At 35.3% G+C, this 26,224-nt stretch overlaps 1 protein-coding gene across 3 annotated transcripts in view; it reads left to right on the top strand.

Annotated features, from left to right (window-relative positions):
- The window catches only part of ebf1b (EBF transcription factor 1b), a 158,607-nt gene extending 134,046 nt beyond the window's left edge, over nucleotides 1-24,561 (top strand). The window contains exons 11-17 of one of the 3 annotated variants that reach the window (XM_039676652.2): nucleotides 2,237-2,325; nucleotides 10,308-10,373; nucleotides 11,551-11,713; nucleotides 11,835-12,014; nucleotides 15,498-15,692; nucleotides 17,303-17,371; nucleotides 20,442-24,561. In XM_039676652.2, the coding sequence (XP_039532586.1) occupies nucleotides 2,237-2,325; nucleotides 10,308-10,373; nucleotides 11,551-11,713; nucleotides 11,835-12,014; nucleotides 15,498-15,692; nucleotides 17,303-17,370 (761 nt within the window). In that variant the 3' untranslated portion in view covers nucleotide 17,371; nucleotides 20,442-24,561. Of the gene's footprint in view, nucleotides 1-2,236; nucleotides 2,326-10,307; nucleotides 10,374-11,535; nucleotides 11,714-11,834; nucleotides 12,015-15,497; nucleotides 15,693-17,302; nucleotides 17,372-20,441 lie in introns of all 3 variants that reach the window. The other 2 variants (XM_039676650.2, XM_039676653.2) reach the window with 2 other exon arrangements.
- Nucleotides 24,562-26,224: the final 1,663 nt, after the last annotated feature.

Below are 26,224 nucleotides of genomic sequence, written 5' to 3'. Positions count from 1 at the left end.
ACAGGAACACACACGCACACACCAGTTCCCGACACCGGTTTCTTTCTCCTTCATCCAGGCAGGTGTTTCAGCTTAATTAGATATTATCAACCAACATTTCTAATTAAAGGTCATTTATTATGGTAATAACTGTGAACATCAGCCCTTATACAGTCATAGTCTATATGTTCTTAATTGCCACATATGAACTTCATAACTTGAACAGGGTTTACTGTATCTTCACCATCTGCTCCAACCGACAGGAAAGTACCTTTGTTTCATGCCTCCGTCACACTCAAACTGCCCAAACCACTCTCTCTTTCTCTCTTCCTCTTTTCTTTCTTTCTCCTCACATGTCCATCCTTCAACAGCCCTGGGACCAGATGCTCATTTGGACATGTTATTTATGAACGTTTTGCAATTGATGTTCATATTTTAATTTTGTTCGGATGCTATTTTCAGATCCCGGAATGTTTTGGACCACATGCTAACCAAAAAAAACAAAAAAACAGCAAATAACTTGGCACCTGTTAAACACAGGCTGTACTCTAAAAAAATGCTGGGTTGTTTCAACCCAAATTTGGGTCAAATATGGACAAACCCAAATGTTGGATTAAAAATGCAATTAAAAAATGTACAGTTGAAAATGAAAGTTGAAGTTGGGTTAAAATTTGAAATTACATTTTTAACCCAACATTTGGGTTTGTCCTTTTTACCCAAATTTGGGTTCAAACAACCCAGCATTGTTTAGAGTGCATGTAATATAAATACAGGAATTTAAGCTGCTGTAAATGGTTTCATCAATGTTGATCCAGATTAAATACTTTGCACAGTAAAAAAGCATTTTATTGGTTTTTTATATATATAAATTGTGTTTTTATAAATATATATCTAATGCTATGGAGGAGGTTTAGATTAATAAAGTATTTAATAATATAATCAATCTTTCATTTAATGTCATGGTTGACTTGTCATCCTTACTTGCTATTTATTATTGATTTATTTATTACAAAATGGGTTTATTATATTATATTATATTATATTATATTATATTATATTATATTATATTATATTAGTAATTTGTCATATATACACTTACACTCTAAAAAATGCTGGGGTGTTTTAACCCAATTTTGGGTCAAGTATGGACAAACCCAGCCATTGGGTTAGATTTTTAAATTACATTTTTAACTCAATGTTTGAGTTTGTCCATATTTGACCAAAAATTGGGTTAAAACAACCCAGCATTTTTTAGAGTGTACTTATGGGCAAAATATATTAATTACTAGCTACTAATGACATCTTTAACAGACAGTGTAATTAGAATACTGTGCGAATTACTCTCTCTAAAAAGTATTGCATTACTCATTGCTAATTACTTTCTTAATGCCATATCAACATTGACCAATACGAGCATGAAATTGAACTGACCAAAGTGTGCAAAGCGAGAAGGTTACAATTAAATTTTAACATTAGATTTTTGTTAAGTCTACTATTGTTTTATATAGAATTGTTCTAGTCTGTGCAATTATATTAGAAGTAACTGTAATTTGCAAGTTTGCGCATGTGTTTGCGTGTTCCTCTTTAGAAAATGTTGTTTTTCTGAGCTGGTTATAACGTATAACAGAACTGTCTTAAATGCTACCGCCATCAGAAGTTTTTGTTTGGTCTCTTACTTTTAAGTAGGCTCGTAAAACTGTGGCACTTTACAAACAAAGTGCCATCATAAACACTAATTCTTCTTCTACTTCCATTTTCTGTCCATTACTGGAGCAAATGGTGTCAGATAGCTTGTTAATATCTCTCCTGTCCTCCATCTCATCCCTCGCTCAGACTGAGTGACAGGCTTTTCGCGTTTCTGACAGCATAAAGACTTTATGCAAAGTAATTGCCGCGCTAAACGTAAAAAAAACATAAACGTCCTACGATTACATGCTATATGCGCTCCCTGCACTTAACGCGGGCGTTCCCAAGGATTTCAAATGACGTCCATTAGAACCGCTGTATTTATTAATATTGCATTTTCTACAGAGTTATTACTCTCGGTTGTAGCTGTATATTTAGAGAGAAGAAAAAAAGTTAATTTACAACTAATCGTCCATGTTTTGTTCCTGAAAATATGGAGAGCCTTTTATTCTTGGCAGCCTTACAACGGTCAACTAGTGTTAAACGTAAAGCATCAATTGGAAAATCATTTGTTGTTTTTTTTCTAAAATAGACCTAAAATGAGTGGATTTGTCTCTGCTTTTGTTTGTAGCCCTGAACGAGCCCACCATAGACTACGGGTTCCAGCGGTTACAGAAGGTGATACCTCGACATCCAGGAGATCCTGAACGCCTGCCAAAGGTACGAGTAGCGTTTCCACTATTTTCACTATTGTGGTTGTGTGCTACACTGGTTGCTGGGTTGTTTTAACCCAATTTTGGGTCAAATATGGACAAACTCAAACATTGGGTTAAAAATGTAATTTAAAAATGTAACCCAATGGCTGGGTTTGTCCATATTTGACCCAAAATTGGGTTAAAACAACCCAGCATTTTATATATATATATATATATATATATATATATATATATATATATGAACCGTTTATAAATATATACACATCACTCTAAAAAATGCTGGGTTGTTTCAACCCAAATTTGGGTCAAATATGCACAAACCCAAATGTTGGGTTAAAAACGCAATTAAAAAAAATTACAGTTGAAAGTTGAAGTTGGGTTAAAATTTGAAATGACATTTTTAACCCAGTACACTGAAAAACAAAATTGGAGTAGGATTTACTTGAAAAAAGCTAGGCAACTCAGAAAATGCTAGTCAATTTACAAAGATTTGCCAAGTAAAAACCTAAACATATTTATCAGTAGCTTCAATTAGAAATCTTTAAGTTAAATTTACTTGGAGTATGTAATTAAGTAAACTTTACAGAAATAAGTCATTTTAACTTGGCTTGTAAAAGGTTGATTAATATCAAATTAGTGGTCATTTCCTTTGCCTTTGCATTACATTTCACTAAAACCATAATATTGAATTTTATTAGTCATTTGTAGTATGTGCTTTACTTAGATCATCTAAGAAATTTATATTACATCATGTCAGATGATGCAAAGACCTCAATACTTGGTAGACAATACACAATGGTGGTAACATTTGATGGCTCGCTTTTGCGTTTGAATGCATCATTTTGAGCAAAAAATGTACTCGAAATGTCACAAAATGGCAAGTTACTATACTGACAACAAAAATCAATGATAAAATGATGTAAATACAGCTGTGGAAAAAATGAACCTCATTAATTATTCAAGGTCCAGTGCATGATGGGAACCCCAGTATCAGAAAAGTTTATTCATTTTTTACTTAATTTTATTGAGTTGATATTTACACTTTCATTTCTACTCGCTTGAATTAAGTAGGCTACTGCTATTTTTAATTATTGCCTTAACTAACTTTTTCATGTAAATTACATTGGGTTTTTCTTTTTTCAGTATTTACTTCATTACTGCATGTCCATATTTTACCCAAATTTTGGTTCAAACAACCCAGCGTTGTTTAAAGTGTAACTGACTGATAGCTGATTCATATTTATAGGCGTAATGGCATGACTCCATTGAACTAACAGGTTTATCAAGAATCCATGTTGGGTGGGCTGAATCATGAATCATCATTTCATCTGACGTTCTGCTATCATTATTAAGTGCTTCCAGATCATCTTTCCTTGATTCAGAAAGAGCGCTACAGCATTAGCTATAACATCAAAGTAATAATTCTCACTTATGAAGGACTGAGATGGAGGGCTGCATGGTTATGTCATCATTGTCTTGGTGATGAAACTCATATGGTAATAATTCTGCTTGGATGAACATTAGAGTTTGTTGCAAAAGGACAGAAAGAGTTGCATCATGGAAACAAGAAATGTTGCTGTTGTACATCAGGCCATGTTTTGCATGAGTTGTGTTTGTTGTAATGTTGTCCTCTGAGTGTATCTACAAGGCTTTAATTGTTTTGCAGGTTGGGCTATTTGGATGTTTGGTTGTGTAAATAAGAGTTTTTGGTTTGTATTTGTTGTGCTGGACCTCTAGAAATATGGCATAAGACAGGCTTTGTTCAATCAATGGGATTCGCAGTCCAGACCAGGTCGTGAGTCGGAAAACATTGGCTTAGAATTGGCCAAGTACAACGTGTTCCTGGATCAGCTTTCTAGTTGGTCCTGGAACATCATTCCTATTGACAAATCCTTTGGATTTGGACACAGTTCTGGCATTTTGATTGAAATAAAAGAGGCCTGTTCACATCTAGGATGATAACTATAACAATATCGATAAAGATATGGTTTGAATATTGAGAGCTAATCCCGATCCATTCTGCTTTAAAGTGTTTTGAGCATTTAAAGTGACAGAACAATATGCTTGTGTATGGTGAACAACTTATTTAGTTATAATATAATATAATATAATATAATATAATATAATATAATATAATATAATATAATATAATATAATATAATATAATATAGTCTTGTAGTTAAATACCCATCCATTAAGTGTTGCTGTATTATATTATATTATATTATATTATATTATATTATATTTAATTCTTTATAATATGACAAATCTTTTTTTCCAGAAATATGTATTGTTAAATATTTATAGCAATTTTCTGAACAAAACACAATTAGTGTAAAAAGTGTAATACAATTATTTCCTTGTGTTTTTTCAGTTTTTTTTTATCAGTCATTAGAAAAACAATTGTAGATATTATTAACTAACAGTTTGAAAATTAATTTTCCTGCATTTTTTTTTTAATTATTATTATACACTCAAAAAAAATGCTGGGTTGTTTTAACCCAATTTTGGGTCAAATATGGACAAACTCAAACATTGGGTTAAAAATGTAATTTAAAAATGTAACCAAATGGCTGGGTTTGTCCATATTTGACCCAAAATTGGGTTAAAACAACCCAGCATTTTTTTTTAGAGTGTAATATTATTATAGGCTTACTGTATTACATTATATTTAGATTAGCTTGTTTCTGAGCTATTACATTAATATTATATTATTTGTATATTTGGAGATTTATAGAGTAAATCTCAGAGGTAAATGATGCGTTGATGAGAATCAGCCTATCACAGTCTTAGACAACCACCTTTCTCTAGCCCTGAAATCTGATTGGTTGACAGGAGTATTGTTCCAGGATCAACAATAATGTTGATTCATGAAGATCAAAAAAGTTCCCATTCAACATTCACCCGAGGACTATTGAGTTTGCTTAGCTTGTTGAGATTATTCTCTGTGTATGTTTGGTGATGAACTATATACATGTGAGTGTGTGTGTGGGTAAGTTTAAGAGCTCGGGCACCCAGAGGTGATCCATCATGGTGAAGTCAGCTGTCCAGCGGTGCCTCCCGGCAGGTCAGCGATCGAAGTCTCTGCTGGCCGGACTTTATTATTGCTCCACCACCAGTAATTGAGTCACAGCAGAGGGTGTGTGTGTGTGTGTGTGTGTGCTTGAGAGGAGGAAGAGAAATTATTCCAGCACACTGGCACCTCTGACATTCAGAACAGTGTTGAGCTCAATGAAGAGGTCGAACATATGGAGGAACAGAGAATCATACATAATCTCTCGCTCTCTCTCCATCTCTCTTGTCTTGGCCGCTGTCCCGTTGGCAGTGGTGGCGCCACACACACACACACACACACATGCTCTGTTCTTCTCCGCCCCATCGATTTTTTCGTCCTTATTGAGGTAATAACAGTTTGTTGACGGGGCTCTCTTTTCAACTGCTCACCTCAATCATACCAGCCAAACACTGGGACGCCAAAGAGAGAGAGACTGGGACACACACAGCCATCTAAATAAGGGCATACCATAGACTTCTATTGTTTTTATAGAAAGCTAATTATAGACTATGTAATTACAGACAATGGTAAACCAAACCTAAACTATGTTAGAATAAAAATATATTTACTTCATGAAGGATTTTTACCCTTGAGGATGTGGACGTACCTGAATGTCCCCAAATATACTGACTGATGGATTCATTTATGCATTTTGTATTTATTTTTAGTTGGTGGGAACAGGTTTGTTCTCATAAACACTCAAAACAAAAGATATTTTTGCTTATTTTGAAGCGACTGTATTCTCACAATATGTAGGATATTTGTTATTTACACCCTGTAAAAATGCCTTAATATTAACTGTAAAAGACTGTAAAAATGCCACAGTAAAAACTTGTTAATTTGTTAATAGTCAAACGATTAATCGTGATTAATCGCATCCATAATATATGTGGGTGCACTGTGTATAATTATTTTATATATAATTATATATAAATACTCACACATGTTTGTATATATTTAAGAAATATATTCATACTGTATATAGATTTATTTATAATTAATAGTATATATAAATGTAAATATTTTAGATATAATTTTTTTTTCTTAAACATATATGCATGTGTGTATTTACGTGTATATATATACACAATAATTATACACAGTGCACCCACATACAGTACACACATGCATGTATATTTAAGAAAAAAATATTATTTATATATAACATATTTATATTTATATTTATATATAATATAAATGTATATACAGTACATGAAAATATTTCTTAAATATATAAAAGCGTGTGTGTATTTATATATATAAAATAATTATACACAGTGCACCCACATATATTATGTAAACACAAACTTTTAATTTGGATGCGATTAATCACGATTAATCGTTTGACAGCCCTAGTTAATATTTTATTTATTTATATTTGTGGAAAACTGTAACATAACATTACATACCGTAAAATATTGTACCATTTTTGGAAGTTAAAAAGGAACAAATCATGTTCACATTTTTACTGTATTTTAACAGATTATTGTATTTTTCTTTTCTGTAAAAACTAAATGATTTTTTTTTTTTTTTTTACAGTGCAGGCTTTTCAAGCACGATTCACACAGCTTTTAATGTGAAGCATCTTTTTTTTCTCCTCTGTATTAAGCGAACATTTGCTGGACAGCACATGCAATATAAATATTTCTTTTATTAGTCATTGGAAAAACGGTTCTGAACATTATGACCTTTTTCAGTTCATTTTTCAATGTTTCTCACATCTAAACCTCTCATCAGTTTAGTGTTGTTCCCAGTTCAAACTCGAGAGACACAGACGGACAGACGGTGTAGTAGCCCGTATGAAAGGATTAGAGAGGACGACAGAAGTGCGAATGCTCTACTGGACATTAACATTGACAATGAGGTCCAACATGGACCAACATAACCTGCCCATTTTGAACCGTTTATTGATCCGTTTTGAGCATGCATGTTCTTAAAGGAATAGTAAATCTGTCATGGTTCACCCTCGTGTTGCTCCAGTCCTCCATGACTTTATTGATTCTGTCGACACAAATAAAATGTTCAAACCATTCAATTTAAAATGTAAGGTTTCAAAAAAATCAAGCAAGATGCTATCCAATCAACATGGGCCAACATTTCTAAAGAATGCTTTCAGCACCTTGTTGAATCAATGCCACGTAGATTTAAGGTTTGATGAGCTGTTGCTGATGCCATTTGGGACAGTTATGGATTGTCTTTAACCCTACACTCTAAAATATGACTTTTCAAAAATCTGAATCTGTTTTACAAGAAAGTACTATTTCACTTTTTCTACTTCAGAATGTCACGTTGTGTTCAATGTTTGAGAACACACTAGCAATTTCAGAGTGAAATTTGTTGTCGTTATTACATTTATGGATACATCGCTGAAAATTAAAATTGGTGTAGAAACAATTGTCCGTCAGAAAACATAGTGTGCACCAATAATATTTTATTTAGAACTTTTTTTTACAGTGTGGTCCAAAGGCATACACTCTTAGAAGAAATGGTTCATATATGGAACTCCGAAATGGTTCTATATAGAACCAATTTTTTTGGTAAAATGTTCTATTGGCCAAGTACGGAACCCCCGGGTTCTATGTAGAACCCAGAGGAACCCTTTTTTAAGAGTGGGGTTCCAAATACGTAGCGCTGATAGAACCTTTTAAGGTTCTATATAGAACCTTTTCTTCTAAGAGTGTAGAAAGACTTTGTGATTTTGTTACACTTGTGATGTATAGAGCTCAGTGTTTGTGCTCTACAGTATTCATCAGCGACCTCTGCTCCTCATCTTTTCGGCTGCGTCTGATTGATGTTTTGGCTAAACTCGCACGTACTGGGAATTCACTGCCTCCGGGCCGGCCCTCGTTCACTCGGGCCCTTTCTCTCGCCAGTATCCCTTTCACGCTCCCCCACGCTGGGCCGCAGAGGGACTCCTCGCTCTCTCCGCGGGATCTCTCGCTCTAACAGCTCCCCGTGACGATAATGAGAGGTTAACACAGTGCCAGCACGGCCATAATTGAGTGAATTTAGCACCTTGGACAGCGCACTAAAACTCCTCATTGCTTGCCTGACCCCCCATCAAGTTTTGTTTGTGCGGTTGTGTGTCTGTGTGTGTGTGTGTGCGACACACCCCAGGCCTGATTGGAAGGCAATATGTTCCAACACAGCACTCGCACACATGCTTAGGGGTAAGATCCTGATCAAGGTTGTGTCCAGATGGGGGGAGCAATTTTCTGCCTGTCACTCGGTTAGCTGGAGCTGCGCCCTTCTGCATTAACTTCTCCCACACGCCGACATACAGGACGGAGAAATAGAAGAAAAGGGCTGTGTTTGAGGACTCTTACTGCAATTTAAAACATCGAACAATAGTACATTTACTGTGGGAAAAATACATGAATTTCACAGGTAAAACTACTAATTTTGAGAATATAAGAATATATAAGAATATAACTATCGTTTTACGTTTATATACATTTTTATTTATATGTATATCAACAAAATGATTTTATGTACAATTTAGATTTTTATCATTACGGCCATTTACAAAGGATTAATGATCTATATTCATTTACAGTATGTCTTTGCAAGTACTGTAAAAACATATTGTTGGTTTAAAAATAAGTAACCTGGTTGCCTTAATTTTAAGTTCATTGAAATGGAAAAATTGAGTTAATACAATGAAGGAGACTGATTTAATCACCAGAAACTCAAAATATTACGTTATCTGAACTGCATAAGTTGATTTGACAAAAGAAAAAATGTTGTAATATTTTTTACATACAAGATGGAAAGATCTTATGGGAGCTTGGGACAGTTTATGATTAAATGCTTTTGCAAATTCAACAAATTAAGTATTGTTTAAACCAAATATTCATACACAAAAAATATTTTCATGATTTGTAATCACAACATTTTTTCTTTTGTCAAATCAACTTAAATAATTTATGTATTAAACATATACAAAAATATATAGTAAATATAAACATACACTCTAAAAATTGCTGGGTTGCTTTAACCCAACTTTGGGTTAAATATGGACAAACCCAGCCATTGGGTTACATTTTTTAATTACAATTTTTAACAAAAAACGTTTGGGTTTGTCCATATTTAACCCAAAGTTGGGTTAAAACAACCCAGCATTTTTAAAGTTTATGAAACCAATATGCTTCAAAAGTCACATAAACATTGCGAAATTCACATGATTTTTTCACATTCACATGAACTTTTTAACGAGAGATTTCAAATGACAAACCTATACCATTAATTCATTGTTTGTGAAAAATTTGTTCAAAACACAGTATTTAGTGTCTGATCTTTGACTTTTATTGTGCCATTTGTTGCAACCCTCATGCTTGCACATCCCATGCTAGTTTGATAATGTGGAGATATTGCACAAGCCACATAATCACATTATTAAAACAACACAAAAGTCACTAATGCTTTCCAGCCATTGCACTTAAACAATCATGACACCCGTTGTCCTTCTTCCCCATCATGTGACTGCGCAGAAAAGCGTATGTTAAAGTAATTATTTCTCATTAGCAGGAATGCATCGATTCGCTCTCTGATGTACCGTCATCGTAAGAGCTCTTACGAGAGCTGGCTTTCTGCTGAGTTATTGCCCAGGACTGTGAAACTGAGTGACCTTCACTGCAAACATAGATCGCATTGTCCTTCCTCAACGCAAAGCAGATGTTTGCTGAAATACTGCACTTTTTCATCCTGACAGACACAGAACAATCGGGCAAACATCAGCTCCATGTGTTGGCTGTGATCACTGACGTTAATAAACGGCGATTCAACCCCGATTTTCATCTGTGAAAGAGAACAACATCATATTGTATAGTTACAATACCGGTTATGGATTGTCCATTTATAAACAATGAACTGAGGATGAAAGGGGTTCTAAATCTTTTTTTATCATCAATATTTTCTTTGTTTGCGTACAGGAAGTGATTTTGAAGAGAGCAGCAGATCTGGTGGAAGCACTTTACGGGATGCCCCACAACAACCAGGTGAGGAACATTATCATTGATACATAACAGTTGCATAAATCTTAACACAAACCCAAAAAAATGAAAAACTACTTGATAGTATTTGTCTAGCAGTGTACATACATCACTGAATAATTATGGAAGTTGGGTTTAATAACATTCTGTAATAAAAAATGGTATTTCAAACTGTTTTGAATAACATTTCAGTCACACTGTTGAGTTCTCCGATTCACAAATTTTGCCTCAGTAAACTCCTAATTACTGCATATTAATTTTTAGTATGGTAGTTGTTAAGTTTTGGTATTGGGAATATGGTTGTGCAGAATAAGGCATTAATATGTGCTTTATAAATACTAATAAACAGACAATATCCTATTAATATGCATGCTAATAAGCAACTAGTTAAAGGAGTAGTTCACTTTTCAAAAAACTTTTGCTGATAATTTACTCACCCCCGTGTCATCAAAGATGTCCACGTCTTTCTTTCTTCAGTCGAAAAGAAATTAAGGTTTTTGATGAAAACATTCCAGGATTTTTCTCCATATAATGGACTTCAATGGGGTCCAAACGGTTCAAGGTCCAAAAGACAGTTTTAGTGCAAACTGTTCAACGGGCTTTAAACGATTCCAGACGATGAATAAGGGTCTTATCAAGCGAAACGATCGCTCATTTAATAAATAAATAACAAAGTTTAAGTTTAATAAGCACAAATGCACGCCTTGCTCTGTTCTGTGACGCACGTTCGTGACTCTCCTGTTCAAACTCGTTCATCAAAATGAACGAATCTTTTTCCGAGTCACATGAAAATCCAACATGCAAAACCATTAAAAATAAAACGGCGATAATCTGAATAAAAATAATTTTAAATATTTGTTAAAATATTTAAAATAATTTTTATTCAGATTATCGCCGTTTTATTTTTAATGGTTTTGCATGTTGGATTTTCATGTTTTAATACTGAAAGTCTGGGTCTGACACAATAAAGGGTAAAACAATACAATTTTCAGTACATATAAAAAGACATGAAAAGTAGAAAAAAAAAAATTATAAAATGTTTCCAAAGTGACCTTGATGTGACGCAAACTAAAAACAAAGAGTAAGCGTAGAGATATAAAAGTTAACACCCATATATGTCCTAAAGAAAGTGTTAAATTGTGAGAGATGATGAATCATTTTTCCCCAGGAAATAATTCTAAAGCGAGCAGCGGACATTGCCGAGGCCCTGTACAATGTGCCACGAAACCACAACCAGCTCACCGGCCTCACCAACAGCTCTGTCCACGCGAGCATGATGGGAGTGAACTCTTTCACCGGACAGCTCGCCGTTAACGTCTCAGAGTCGCCTCAGGGTGGAAACCAGGGTGAGATAGTGTTTCTCTCTCTCACACACAAACTTGCACAAGAGTCCATCAAAGCCGTGTACACACTACGTACTTTGGCGTAAAGGCGAGTTGACTAAGTTTTCTGTGTGTGTGGCCGCAGGTTTCAGTCGTAACACGAGTAGCGTATCGCCGCACGGCTATGTGCCCAGTTCCACCCCTCAGCAGGGCAGTTACAGTACGGTATCCACCAGCATGAACGGCTACGGCAACGGCGGCATGACCAACCTGACCGGCTCCCCGAGCTTCCTGAACGGCTCAGCCGCCAACTCGCCCTACGCAAGTGAGTATCCAAGATAAAACACAAAAGAAGACGTTTAGCAGAATGTCCAAGCTGCTCTTTTCCATGCAATAAAAGTGAAATGATGAAAATTCACCTTAAAGGGATACTCCTCTTTTTTTTTTTTTTGAAAATACGCTCATTTTCCAACTCCCCCAGAGTTAAACTGTTGAGTTTTACCTTTTTTGAATCCATTCAGCCGATCTCCGGTTCTGGCGGTACCAGGTTTAGCATAGCTTAGCATACATCATTGAAGTGCACTAGACCATTAGCATTTCTCCCAAAAAAAATTACCAAAGTGTTTCGACTTCACTGTCGTACCATGAGTGCAGCAGGCGCGATGGCTACACAAACTTAGTCCCGGTCACGTTAGAAGCTGGGTACTATTTTCAGGCGCTGCGTCATAACATTACGTCTGCTGCACTCATGGTACGACAGTGAAGTTTCCTGATTATTACGCAGGAATGAGAGTATAGTTCCTAGTCATATCAGCCTAGAAAATCACAACTTTACATTTTCTTAGTGCACGATGTAACTATAGAAGAGTTAAGTTTTAAATAGGAAAAATATCAAAACACTTTGGTCATTTTTTTTCTGAGAAATGCTAATGGTCTAGTGCACTTCAATGATGTATGCTAAGCTATGCTAAAAGTGGTACCGCCAGAACCGGAGATCTGCTGAATGGATTCAAAAAAGGTGAAACTCAACAGGGAGTTGGAAAATTAGCGTATTTTCAAAAAAAGAGGAGTATCCCTTTAAAAGCAAAATCGAAGTTGTGAATAAAGGAAGTCTTCTATTTTAAAATTTCACATTTAATTCAATGTTATTTGCAAACAACATTGAATTAAATGTGAAATTGATGTTTCTTTGTTTTGATTTGTGGAATGTACATCGAATGTCATTTTTTTTATGTAGTCCACATGACTTATGAACTATATTCACTATATTCATTTTCTGAAGCTATTTGATTGCTTTGTCAGAAACAGATTGACATTTCAGTTTAGATTAAAAAAAAAATTCTGTAGCTCTCAAATCTGACATGCACTTTAAATTTCTGTGAGATTTCATGTGCAAAAATGTCTATTGTCAATAGTGTTGTGATTTATAAAGGAGTCACTTTCAGACAACACAGCTTGACTTGAACATGATCCTCATGCCTCGCGCGTGGATTCCTATTACCGCACTGTAAGACGTGACAAAATGTGATGTATTATAAAATAAGACCTACTCTGACATGCTTTCATGTGCTATTTAAATGCATATAAATGAGATTTGAGGTCTTTTAGAATACATTTAAAGATGTTTAGAGTACAATCTATTGGAACTTTTGATTTCGGGGGTGAAATTTGACAGATGAAGTGCTTAATTCCCACTCCAACGAGGCTGTGATTCCAAACAAACCTTTGTCTTTGATGCACAATCATTGCAGGAAGTCTGACAGTATGGGCCTTTAGGTCTGATACAATTCCCAACTGAGAATTCCCACAATCCACCTGCTCCGCAGTCGGTATTCAACAGCTCTTTAAAAGTTCTTGACTGTCGACGCGCTCCCTCTTCTGCTCGCCTGTCAATGCCACCTCACTCCAGCTGTTATTTATTGTTCTAATTCTTAATTGCTCGCTCTTTCCAATTAACCAGAGATGAGAAAGCAAGCCAGAGACAAAAGAATTGTGATGTGTTTGTTTGGTTTAATTATGACTTGATCAGTGAAGGATATTTGTTTGGGGGACAATCTGACACTACAGAACAACAGTGTAAAGTATTAAACACGGAAAAGTTTAATACATTCAAAAGTTTAAAACTTTGCGTTTTTGCGCACAGACGGCAACGTTGTCAAAACAATTCCCGTTCACACGGATCCGCGAAAACGTTTAATAACGCTGTATTCTGCTGCCAGGCCAGTAGTTGGCGATGTCACTTTTTGAAGAAACACTACACCTATAGACTGAACACATAACATACACATGCGCATGATGTAATTGTTTTCATGAATTTGCTTTTTTTTTTACACAGACAATATCAGTTTACAAAAATTTGCACTCCGAAACCCGTTTTCAAACGTTTGCATTTTCAGGCCCATAAAACGTTGTCGTGTAAATGGATGGCCAAAACCAACGCTATCTCATGACAAATTCGTACGAGTGATTAAAAGGTGGTTAATTTGTACAAATTTGTACGACCTCACTCATGCGAATTTGTACGATTTGTCTAAACCCACGTGATGGGTAGGTGTAGGGGCGGGGTCAGGGGTTGCTCATTCGTGCAAATTCATACGAATTTGGTAACTCGTAAGATACGTACAAATTAGCAAAAATCGTACTAATGACCCCACCCCTAAACCTACCCATCACGTGGGTTTAGACATATCGTACAAATTCGTATGAGTGAGGTCGCACGAATTTGTATGAATTAGCCACCTTTTACTCACTTGTACGAATTCGTACAAATTTGGTAACTCGTAAAATATGTAAAAATTAGCAAAAATCATAGGAATTTGTACGAATGACCTACCCCTGACCCCGCACCTAAACCTACCCATCACGTGGGTTTAGACATATCGTACAAATTCGTATGAGTGAGGTCGTACGAATTTGTACGAATTAGCCACGACTCGTACGAATTCGTACAAATTTGGCAACTCGTGAAATATGTAAAAATGAGCAAAGATCGTACGGATTTGTACAAGTGAGGTCGTATGAATTTGTACGAATTAGCCACCTCGTAAAATTCGTACAAATTGCCGTGAGATCAGGTTGGCCAAAACACATAATTTTCAACTAAAAACGGAAAACTTTTTATGTCGTGTAAATGCCCCCGAAACCTTCAAAAAGGAGAAGAAATCAGAGGGACGCACAACTTTGACTCAAGCACGCCAAACAAAAGAAAAGAAAGCAATCAAAAATTCGTCAATACAAACCTGCCCACTTTTTCCTCGAACGATTCTGGTCCTCTGTCAAATTGAAATTCCGTGAATTAAAGACTGTTAATTAAATCAATGAAGTAAGTGATGGGCTAACACTTGAAATGCAATGTTAACAAGTATTATAAAAGGCTCACTGACTCCCTCAGACAATTCCAATCAGTCCCAGAGACCCCTGTTAAGCCTTCAATTTTCATTAATTGATTAGACTTGATTAATGGATTGTGCATTTGCTACAAGGTTGCACTTGAACTAATTTAAGGCGCCAACTTGCATTTTTAATTGAAGAATATAAAAAGGAAAACCATCCCAAATAGCAAAATTGACCCAAAATAAATAGTTAAAGGTTAAACCCAAAAATGGGATAATGTTTTAACATTAAAATTTACATTAAAAAAAAAAAAAACAATTGCTTCTTCTGGAGTGATTTAGTTTGATTGCAAGTAATCATTTCTGCCCTAAACTCTTTCCCACAAGAATTTCCTTCCCTAATTTATCTCTTCCTTCCTTGTCTTTCTGCTAAATCCAAAATGTATTTTTCAACCTCACTTCCTGCCTTCCCTCAGTCGTCCCCTCCAGCCCCACCATGGCCTCCTCCACCAGCCTGCCCTCAAACTGCAGCAGCTCCTCTGGAATCTTCTCCTTCTCTCCGGCAAACATGGTTTCAGCTGTGAAACAGAAGAGCGCGTTCGCTCCCGTCGTTCGGCCCCAGTCCTCACCTCCACCGACATGCACCAGCACCAATGGGAACGGTCTCCAAGGTAACGCACGAGTCCTTCTCACTCAAATGACAGCAACGACATCATAAAACTTTGAAAAATGAAAATATTGCAGCAAATAAAAAGGATGTTCCCCCAAAACACTGACAATGTGCATAAATGACTTCCAGGGGATCGACTTTTCAAAAGGAAAGTCTTGCGCAACTCAGTTTGGCACCTGCAATGATGTTAAAGGGATAGATCACCCTAAAATTGAAATGCTGTCATAATTACTCACCCTCATGTCGTTCCAAATCCGTAAGCCTTTCGTTCGTTTTCTGAACAAAAACTATTCGAATGAAAATCTGAGATATTTCTGTCGACGGTTATTTATTTCTGTTCTCTATTGACAGCTACGCAACTACCATTTTGAAACGTTCATAAAGAGATCCATATGAATTGAGCGGCTTTTATTCACACATAAACATCAGCTGTGGTAAACAAAAGCTTAATCATGTTGCCAATGAGGTTTATTCTCGTTTGAGCTTCAGCCAATGAGGTTTGTTCTTGTGCGTCAAGCAGGTTCGGTTGATTCATTCATTTAATATGTTTATCATATAAAGTGATCGAGTCTTTTCTAAACAATTGAACAAATCCACTTGATTCATATGGATTAGTTTTTCAATTTCTTTATGAACTTTTTGAAGTGACAAAGAAGCGGTTGCATCTTTTTTTTTTAATTATTTATTTATTTTTTATTTAAAATGAAACGAAAGTCTTACCAGTTTGTAACATCATGAGGGTGATTATTTGATGATATTTTTTTCATTTTTGGGTGAACTAACCCTTTAACCAAGCATTTTATATGTAAATCTGTAATGAAGTCATAAATACGAAAGTTTTGGTGATACTGAAATACCGTACTAATTGTAATAGAAAATCCTTAGTTCCTCACTAGAAACTCACTAATACAACAAGTGGTTGAGTAAAATTGTGGTTACGGAAACTATGTCTGAATAAATTGTTGAAAGGTCCCCCCAAACGCTTTCTTTTGACTTATTTGGGCAGAGAAAGCTTTGAAACCCCTTTAATTTGCATACATTACTCCAATAAAACAATACTACAAGAAAGAGGCTCTTTATGGTTAGAGATGATTTTTTATTATTATTTATTTATTTATTTATGTTGGGTGCATACACTTTCATTCAAAAGTTTGGGGTCAGCAAGATTTTTTTTGAAAGAAGCCTCTTCTGCTCACCAAGGCTGGATTTATTTGATCACAAATACAGTAAAAACAGTAATATTGTGAAACAATATTACAATTCGAAAGATCTTTTTTAATATATTTTAATATGTAATTTATTCCTGTGACGGTCAGTGTCACATGATCCTTCATAAATCACTCTAATATTCTGATTTTGTTCCTTAAGAAACGTTTCTTATTATTATCAGTGTTGAGAACAACGTGAAAAAGTCTTAATTACCCCAAACTTTTGAATGGTGTAACATCACTAGAGTCCAGGAAGGATCTGTAACGTAAACTAGAAGCATGAATGTCTAATCTTCTTTTTGACCATATACTCACCCATAACTCGGTCTGATATTAACCTCTCTCTCTCTCTCTCTGTCTGTCTTCTTTCCCTTTCCCGTCTTCTCCTCTCCACTTCCCTCAGATCAGTCTTTTGTCGACTCTAACAAGTACTCCACAGCCAGCGCACTCCAGGGCCTGGCCTTCTCCTGAAGTACGTTACTCATCTGTTACTTCTCCCATGTTCATCCCACTCCTCACATATCATCCATCCATCCATTCATAACAGATTTTGCATAGTGAAAATTCTATTTCTTAAGGTAAAGTGTGTAATATTTTTTATTCATTTTGACCAATGGCGTGAGATGGAGGTGGGACTTTCTGTTTGTCGACCAATGACAGACGTGAGAAACCTGTTTGAAAACAGTCATTTTTTTTTAGCAATTCCGTTTGTTGACGCTAATGTGCAGAAATTACACACTTCACCTTTAAATATCCCACGTTTCCCATATATCAAACTAGTTTTCTGTTTTATCATAAAACTGTAGAGCATGTTACTTCCAGAATGATGTAACTGTGTGAGATTTTGGTTTCGTTTCCTAGAGAACACAACCCTTCCAAAATAGTCCACGTCTCTTTTTTTTCCTCTTTTTTCTTGTTTGTCAGCAGTTGTTAAACTCATGTCGAGTCAGATCTGCAGTGCTAAGCATTTTCCTCTTGTTAAAAAAAAAGAGTCCATGTTGGCTAACTCATAATAAAAAGAGTGACGATTCTGGAATGAATTTCAATTGACGTGATATTAGACTGTCTCGGCTTGAATTGAATTCATCATTTTTAAGTGGTGCACACCAGGGCGAGCATGGCCTTACAAGCCCAGAACAATAAAGCTAACTGCTTGCAAACAATTAGGAGTTGGTTGAGACGTTTAATCTACCGCTTCAAGTGTCTAGTTTGTGCCAATTTTGCATTGACGCTGAAAGAGTTTAGGATTTATTCCTCATCTGAAAGGGCCCACGGTTTGTTACACAGATGTGAAAACAGATTGCTGATTTTAAAGAACTATTAATAGCTGCGGAAAATATGAAATGGTGTCCAGTCTCGTAGCGATGCTTTGCTGTACAACTCACACTCATACATACACTACTGGTCAAAATTATGAGAATAATTACGTTTTTTCATGCTTTTTTCATGTCTCTTTTGCTCAACAAGACTGTATATTAATTTGATCAAAGGTACCGTAATATTATGAAATATCATTACAATTAAAAGAGATGTTTTCTATTTTAACATATTTTGAAGTGTAATTTATTCCTGTGATGGTTGAATTTTCAGGATCATTACTCCAGTCTTCAGTGTCACATGATCCTTCAGAAATCTGATTTGCTGCTCAAGAAATATTTCTGATTATTATAAATGTTGAAAACTGCTGGGAAACAGAGATACATTACCATTTCAATGTTTGTGGTAAATAAAATTAATATTTTTAATCAGCAAGGATGCATTCAGTTGATCAAATGTGACAAGACATTTATAACGTTACAAAAGGTTTCTATTTCAAATAAATGTTGTTCTTTGGGACATTCAACATGCAAATGAAACATTGAGAACTTTGTAAGTGTACAGACCGTTTAATAAGAAGATACTTTATAAAGACAGTTCACTTCATGTATACAGACAGGAGCCATCTTTGGAAACAGTCATGATAAGTCGAACCACGAGCGTCGTGCTGAGTGATCTGCGTTCGTGGTTGGACTTATCGAGACTTATTTTCTAAGATGGCTCCTGTCTGTATACACGAAGTGGACTGACTTTATAAAATATCTTCTTATTAAACGTTCTGTGCACTTACAAAGTTCTCAATGCTTTGTTTTGCATGTAGGGACCCTCATTATGTTACTGTGTTAGTGTGGGGCTATTTTGAGCCTTGTTAGTGGTATCAGAGAATGTCTAATTGAAGAGAATTGGCACTGGCTGGTTACTTCCGGGTTCTGGACTGGCTGCAGTAACGCGTCTCTGTCCATGCGGGGGCGCTGGCGGTCGAGTGCAGAATGAATGGGAGTCAATGCGGTTTCACCCCCAGAAATCCTCTTTTCTCAGGGTGTAATTTTTTGTCAAGTAATCTGAAAGTTGCATTCAAAGGGGAGGGCTGAAAATTGCATTTTTTAAGTTCACTTATCTGTGCTAAAAATCCGTTCAAAAATGTGATGACGTCACACAATAGCAGAATGCTAGTGTGTTCAGGCCAATAACGGCCTAACCTTTAAGACATCAAAAGGATATAATTACTTGTTCATTCGACTTTTGGCCTATAATCTATATTAAACTTGCGGAATCAACAATAAAATCTATGTTGATTTAACGACAAGCAGGTGAAAGAGACACATTTAGCCGTTTAGCCCCATAGACTCCCATTCATTCTGCTCTCGCCCGCGATCACCCCCAGTGGAATTCTAATGGAACTGCAACCAAGATGATACACAACGGGGCTAATAGGAAGTGCCAAGGCTCTCCGTTAGACGGGCTCTGGTGGTAGAAACTAGAAATTTCTTTTTACTTAGTCAATGCCCCCAGTACTAGCATTATACGCTAAACAGTTTTTAGAGATAAAACTCTTTACATTCGATTATCATGAAAACAAATCTCAGAGAACGATTGACTAGGTACCGATGTTTTATTAGACCAAAGAGTTCTCCTTTAAACACCGTAGTTTTCGAGAGTCGCGGCGGCGAACACACACTCGGCAGAGTAAAAGGATATTTATACGGCGGAAAGCGTAGCAGGTACGGCGACTGAAGACGGTGAGATGAAGGCCAGCGGCTTTTTCTCAGACGGCGCAGAAAAACCAGATTATATCAGCCCATCGAGCTGAATTTATAGGCCCAGGCCACGCCCGTTTCGGCAGGACGTGACGTAGTGGATCCCATTGGGGAAGGGCCTCTCTCGATAGGCTGCTGCAGTTGTCGCAGGACAGCCAATAGCCACGTGAGCCGTCTTGCCGATGTCTGCATGCTGCCGCAATGCGTTTTACAATCATTTTTGGCTTTTAATTGGAAAGGTTTTCCCCTAGCGTACGAGAGAACCTCTCGTAAGAGAACAGTTGCAGTAATACCTCATAATTACTGTTTTTACGGCATTTTTGATCAAACAAATGCAGCCTCGGTGAGCATAAGAGACTTCTTTCAAAAAATGTTTTCCCTTCACTCACATTTTATATGCAGCTCTTTTAATGACGGGTTGTGTAATGGAGTCGAGTGAACTAACTCTCTCTCTCCCTCTCTTCACAGTTATCCATGGAATGATCGTTCCTCCCATGTAGGGTGCGTGTGTTTGTGTGTGTGCGTGTGTGCGTGTGTGTAGACAGAAAGATGAAACATGCTCTTTCATGCCACTGGTCTCACTGAGCGTGTTCAGAAAACTCCGGTGCTGGACTGACCTCGCGGTCCTGTTCTGAAGGATGAAAAACTACAAACTCAGGCCCTTTTTAACACAATCTGCTTTGAAACAAAAAAGATATAGAGGAAGAACGATAGGAGAAAAAATATTGGACTGAACTGTTGTACCTCCCTGTTTTGATGTTGAAATTTGTACTCACCTTCTAGACACTTTTTAAGATAAGGAGCGACAGCACAGACGATGCTATCCCGCGCCATCTACACTATAACATGAGAGGTCTATTTATTTAAAAAACGTAGTTATTGATTTGCCATCATATTTGTGTGTTTCTGTGTGTACCACCCATTTATGAAATGATACCTGACACGATATTGCAGTGGTTTCTATTTATGATTTTAGATGCTAACGAAGGATTGCAGGTGATTTTAATGTCCCACTGAATTTGCTAAATTGCTTTTGAATTTGATTTGAAGAAATTTTGGTCAATCACGTCTACAAAATGTGCCAGCAATGTGAATTTATATTAAAACTGTGGCGGTGAAGATATAATTTATCATGGTTAAAAACCAATTTGTAAATGCCAAAGGGGGAACTCAGCTCCTTTGCATTGTTACAGTCATATCCTGATTTTCACACTCATTTTCCATTTGCTGAGATTATGCTGCCTTCAAGTCCTCCAGGGAAGATGTGATTAAAAAAAATAATACAATAAAATGGTTGTAAAAAATATACTTGGCATGTTTGGCAAGTATGGAAGCTTGTTTCCGCCAAATGTAATTACAACTTTTTATCTCACAATTCTTTTTTTTTTTTTTCCAATTTTCAATTGTGATTTTACATCTTGTCATTCTGAAAAAAAAGACAGAATTGCGAGATATAAACAAAATTGCGAGTTATAAAATCAGAATTGCGAGATATAAACAAAATTGCGAGTTATAAAATCAGAATTGCGAAATATAAACAAAATTGTCAATTATAAAGTCAGAATTGTGAAATATAAACAAAATTGTGAGTTATAAAGTTAGAATTGCGAAATATAAACAAAATTATGTATTATAAAATCAGAATTGCGAAATATAAAGTCAGAATTGCGAGATATAAACAAAATTGTGAGTTATAAAGTCAGAATTGCGAAATATAAACAAAATTGCGAGTTATAAAGTCAGAATTGCGAGATATAAACAAAATTGTGAGTTATAAAGTCAGAATTGCGAAATATAAACAAAATTGTGAGTTATAAAGTCAGAATTGCGAAATATAAACAAAATTGTGAGATATAAAGTCAGAATTGCGAGATATAAAGTCAGAATTGCGAGATATAAAGTCAGAATTGCGAGATATAAACAAAATTGTGAGTTATAAAGTCAGAATTGCGAAATATAAACAAAATTGTGAGTTATAAAGTCAGAATTGCGAAATATAAACAAAATTGTGAGTTATAAAGTAAGAATTGCGAGATATAAACAAAATTGTGAGTTATAAAGTCAGAATTGCGAAATATAAACAAAATTGTGAGATATAAAGTCAGAATTGCGAGATATAAAGTCAGAATTGCGAGATATAAAGTCAGAATTGCGAGATATAAACAAAATTGTGAGTTATAAAGTCAGAATTGCGAGATATAAACAAAATTGTGAGTTATAAAGTCAGAATTGCGAAATATAAACAAAATTGTGAGTTATAAAGTCAGAATTGCGAGATATAAACAAAATTGTGAGTTATAAAGTCAGAATTGCGAGATATAAACAAAATTGTGAGTTATAAAGTCAGAATTGCGAGATATAAACAAAATTGCGAGTTATAAAATCAGAATTGCGAGATATAAACAAAATTGCGAGTTATAAAGTCAGAATTGCGAAATATAAACAAAATTGTGAATTATAAAGTCAGAATTTTGAAATATAAACAAAATTGTGAATTATAAAGTCAGAATGCGAGATAGAAACACAATTTTGAGTTATAAAGTCAGAATTGTGAAATATAAACAAAATTGTGAGTTATAAAGTCAGAATTGCCAGATAATTTTTCTCTCACAAACTCGCAAAAAGTGATTGACACAACTCAAATTTGGAAAGACTTAAAGGCTTAAAGAAAAGAAGCTAAAGTTTCTCATTGGAAATAATGCTGAATAAATATGACCATTCCGATATGACTTGAAGGCAACATTTGACATTTCATTCTCATCTCTTCACAGTCTTTTCATCGTGTAACACCAAACCGTACAGACCAAACACATACCCATAGTGAGACAAGTACACATTATATACAGTATAGAGACAAGCCCACACATCCTAAAGCGATTGCTGCCTCTTTTTTACAGTATATCTACTCTATGGAGGATTTGTATTTGTGGACTGTGGACAACAACAAAAACGCAAATTGTCAGTGTATTTAATGCCATTTCAAAAACCTTTTTCCTTTTAATTTGTTTGTACTCACTTTTATCATTTCGTTTGCGATGGACTTCCTCCAGTAGGCAGGCTGAAAGCTCGAGAGGGAAACGATAAAGTATTTAATGCATGTTGGAGCCGTTTCGCTTTTCTTAGATTAGTGAAACTCGCTTCGAGTTTTCATTGGATTCAAGTGGTTTCACAACACAGCTCTGAAATGATGCTGAAAGTTGATTAAAATGACCATTCAATTATAACTATGCACATTAAATGATTAATCATTTGCCATTTTGACCGCAGCAGAACAGACCCGTCGCCCGTTTTTTAGATGTATACTGTAGATCGTACGGTCGGCACCGTGAAAGCTCATGAATGATCAAAGATCTAGACATTATTTAGGTTTTAGCACGTATGCTTTGTACAGACTGATAAATATGTTTGATTTTGTAATTCTCTTTTATTTTGCCAAAGTCATTGTTTTAAATATATTTATACATCAGAATGGAGTCATAAGGCAGCTTTATTCAACCTAGTGTCACTGATATAATGTTTACGACATACTTAGCAGATCTCTTTGACTTTAGCTCTGAGGTTTCAATGATCACGAAGGGATATGTGTAGGATATCCGTAAGAATATTGTATGTATCGCTTGAAATTGTACATGTCTTCATGTTTGTGTGTTTTTCGCTTTTTTTATTTTGTCATTTGCCAATTTATGTCCATAAATGTGATTTTGGAATTTTACGTGTATAGTAATTTTGTGTGTCAAAGAACAACCGCGTTTTTTTTTTTTGTTTTTTTTTTTGTCATTTCGGTTTTTTTTTTTTCTTTATGAAAATGTGTTATACCATTTTGTTTCAGAATGCAAGATTAGTTAAATAATATGTACTTTTAATGCAATGAAGTTTGAGAATATATTCACCAAGTAAACGATATAATAATCTTTTAATTTTGCCTCTCTGGAACTTGGTCCAGAGAAAAAGATAGTTATTGTTTTGATGCTCAGCAAATATACAGTAATATCTCCCGATTTTTTTTTTTTTTTTTTTAAATATTTTTCCTTTGGAACCCAACCCCCCCAAAATCAAATGTCTTAATGCAGATTTCTCTTTTTTACTTTATTTATTTATTTTTAAAAGAATTTATTTAGATATCTTTGGGTAGAAAAGAGTAACAGCACAAGAGTCTATACAGTTATTCGCTCGTTCATGTCATTCCATGACACACGTCTTAATGAGTTTCATCCCATTCTTGTTTCAGATCACATCACACAACTTTCCAAGTCCCTGCATTTTGAATTTCTGGGATTTTTAAACAGCCATGTCAGCTTACGTGGCTTTCCCCCATTATTTAAGTGGGTATCAGATGCAAAGTTATCATTTGGTGGTCACTTGATTTATTGAATATCATGCCACACATCCAAACTGAAAAGAAGTCTGCTACTATTTTTCCTTTTGATTGCATACCTGTTGTAGACTGGACTTTCAGTGGGCAGTTATGACTGGTGAAAAATATAAAAAGAAACTACTGTAAAGATGATCATTTTTTAATTACCTTTGAACTGTAAAATAACTTTTTGACTTTCACAATATTTAATTAAAGTTTCCTCTTGTCTGTGAATCTTCATTCTTTGTGTTTTCTTTTTCATTTTCCAAACTCAAATCATAGAACAAGCAAATGATCAAAATGTGAGCGTTTAGATGCTTCTGTTTTTAAAAAATGTGTTTACGACATTGTAATATGGAAACGCAGGGGTTCAGACTACCGCATTTCACATGATCACTCACAAGCCTGTCGTCTACAATAAGAGTAGAAGTCGATTTATATTCACATCAGAAATTAAGTGCCTCTTATTAGTAATATGGACCATTTTAATGACTCTAGTTCATTAATATATTATATCCTTCTGGCATAAAAAATATGTCCACTGTCGCTTAAGCATATTAATGATGGCTGTGGTTCTTTTTTAAATTAAAATGCATTTGGCACTTAATTGATTCATCATTTACATTCACATAAAATCAACTGATTAGACTGGCTTAAAACATGTAATTTACTGTACAGCAGTTTGAGCTCTGTGGAAACTATTTTTTCTATAGTCTTTTCATTTCATTTGTGCTGATTGTCTGGAGCATTTTAACTTCTATGTTCAAATTCTCTGATGTCCATGACTGAAACATAAATCGGCGCTTGTGATAAACAGAGTTTTAAGATGCCGTGTCAGAATTAAAGAATCATCCAAAGCAACGCAGTGTAAAAGTTTCTGAATGAATCAATGTTTTTGAGCTCAGTTGAATCAGTTGAGCGGATGATTCAATTACTCTCTCCACAGTTTTTCGATGCTGAATGCTTCTGTTTTTGAATTAATCAGTCGAGTGAGTTATTAAATGACTTGTTTATAAAAAAAACACTTGTTTTGTTCCTGAATAAATCAGTGTATTTGAACAAATTGTTGAGTGAAGATTCAAATGACTCACTCATAAACACCACCAACTGGTATATCAATGTAACTCAATGTCACTTTTAAAAAATGTAATGGACTTCAATGGGAACCAAACGGTTCAAGGTCCAAAAGAAAGTTTCAGTGCAGCTTCAAAGGGCTTTAAACGACTCCATACGATGAAAAAGGGTCTTATCAAGCGAAACGATCACTCATTTAAAAAATAAATAAAAAAGTTTAAGTTTTATAAGCTCAAATGCTCGCCTTGCTCTGTTCTGTGATGCACGTTCGTGTCTCTCCTGTTCGAACTCGTTCATCAAAATGAACAAATCTTTTTTTGAGTCATTACTCGAAGGGTCCTATAAGACTCTTATTCATCGTCTGGTGTCGTTTAAAGCCCTTTGAAGCTACACTGAAACTTTCTTTTGGACCTTGAACTGTTTGGTTCCCATTGAAGTCCATTATATGGAGAAAATCCTGAAATGTTTTCATCAAAAACCTTAATTTCCTTTTGACTGACGAAAGAAAGACATGGACATCTTGGATGACATGGGGGTGAGTAAATTATCAGCAAAAGTTTTTTGTTTTTGTTTTTTTTAAAGTGAACTACTCCTTTAACGTAAAATTAGTGTTAAATATCCCTTGCTCCGTATATTAGTCCCAGTGCTGTGTGCATGGATGTTTTTGTAGAGAAACAATCATTTTTAAAAAGGTTTTTTAAGCAGTAAAACACAAATACTGATCTTGATCTTCTTTTTATTACCTTCAACTGTGCTGTGTGCACACGTTCACACACATACACACACAGAGCTGGGAGGTGTGTGTGTGACAATGATGGGTACA

Source organism: Pimephales promelas, chromosome 19 (genome assembly GCF_988280905.1).
Source record: "Pimephales promelas chromosome 19, fPimPro1.hap1.1, whole genome shotgun sequence".
In the NCBI taxonomy this organism is placed as follows: Eukaryota; Metazoa; Chordata; class Actinopteri; order Cypriniformes; family Leuciscidae; genus Pimephales; species Pimephales promelas.
The sequence above is the reverse complement of the archived record's forward strand: the minus strand, read 5'-3'. Positions and strand labels throughout refer to the sequence as shown.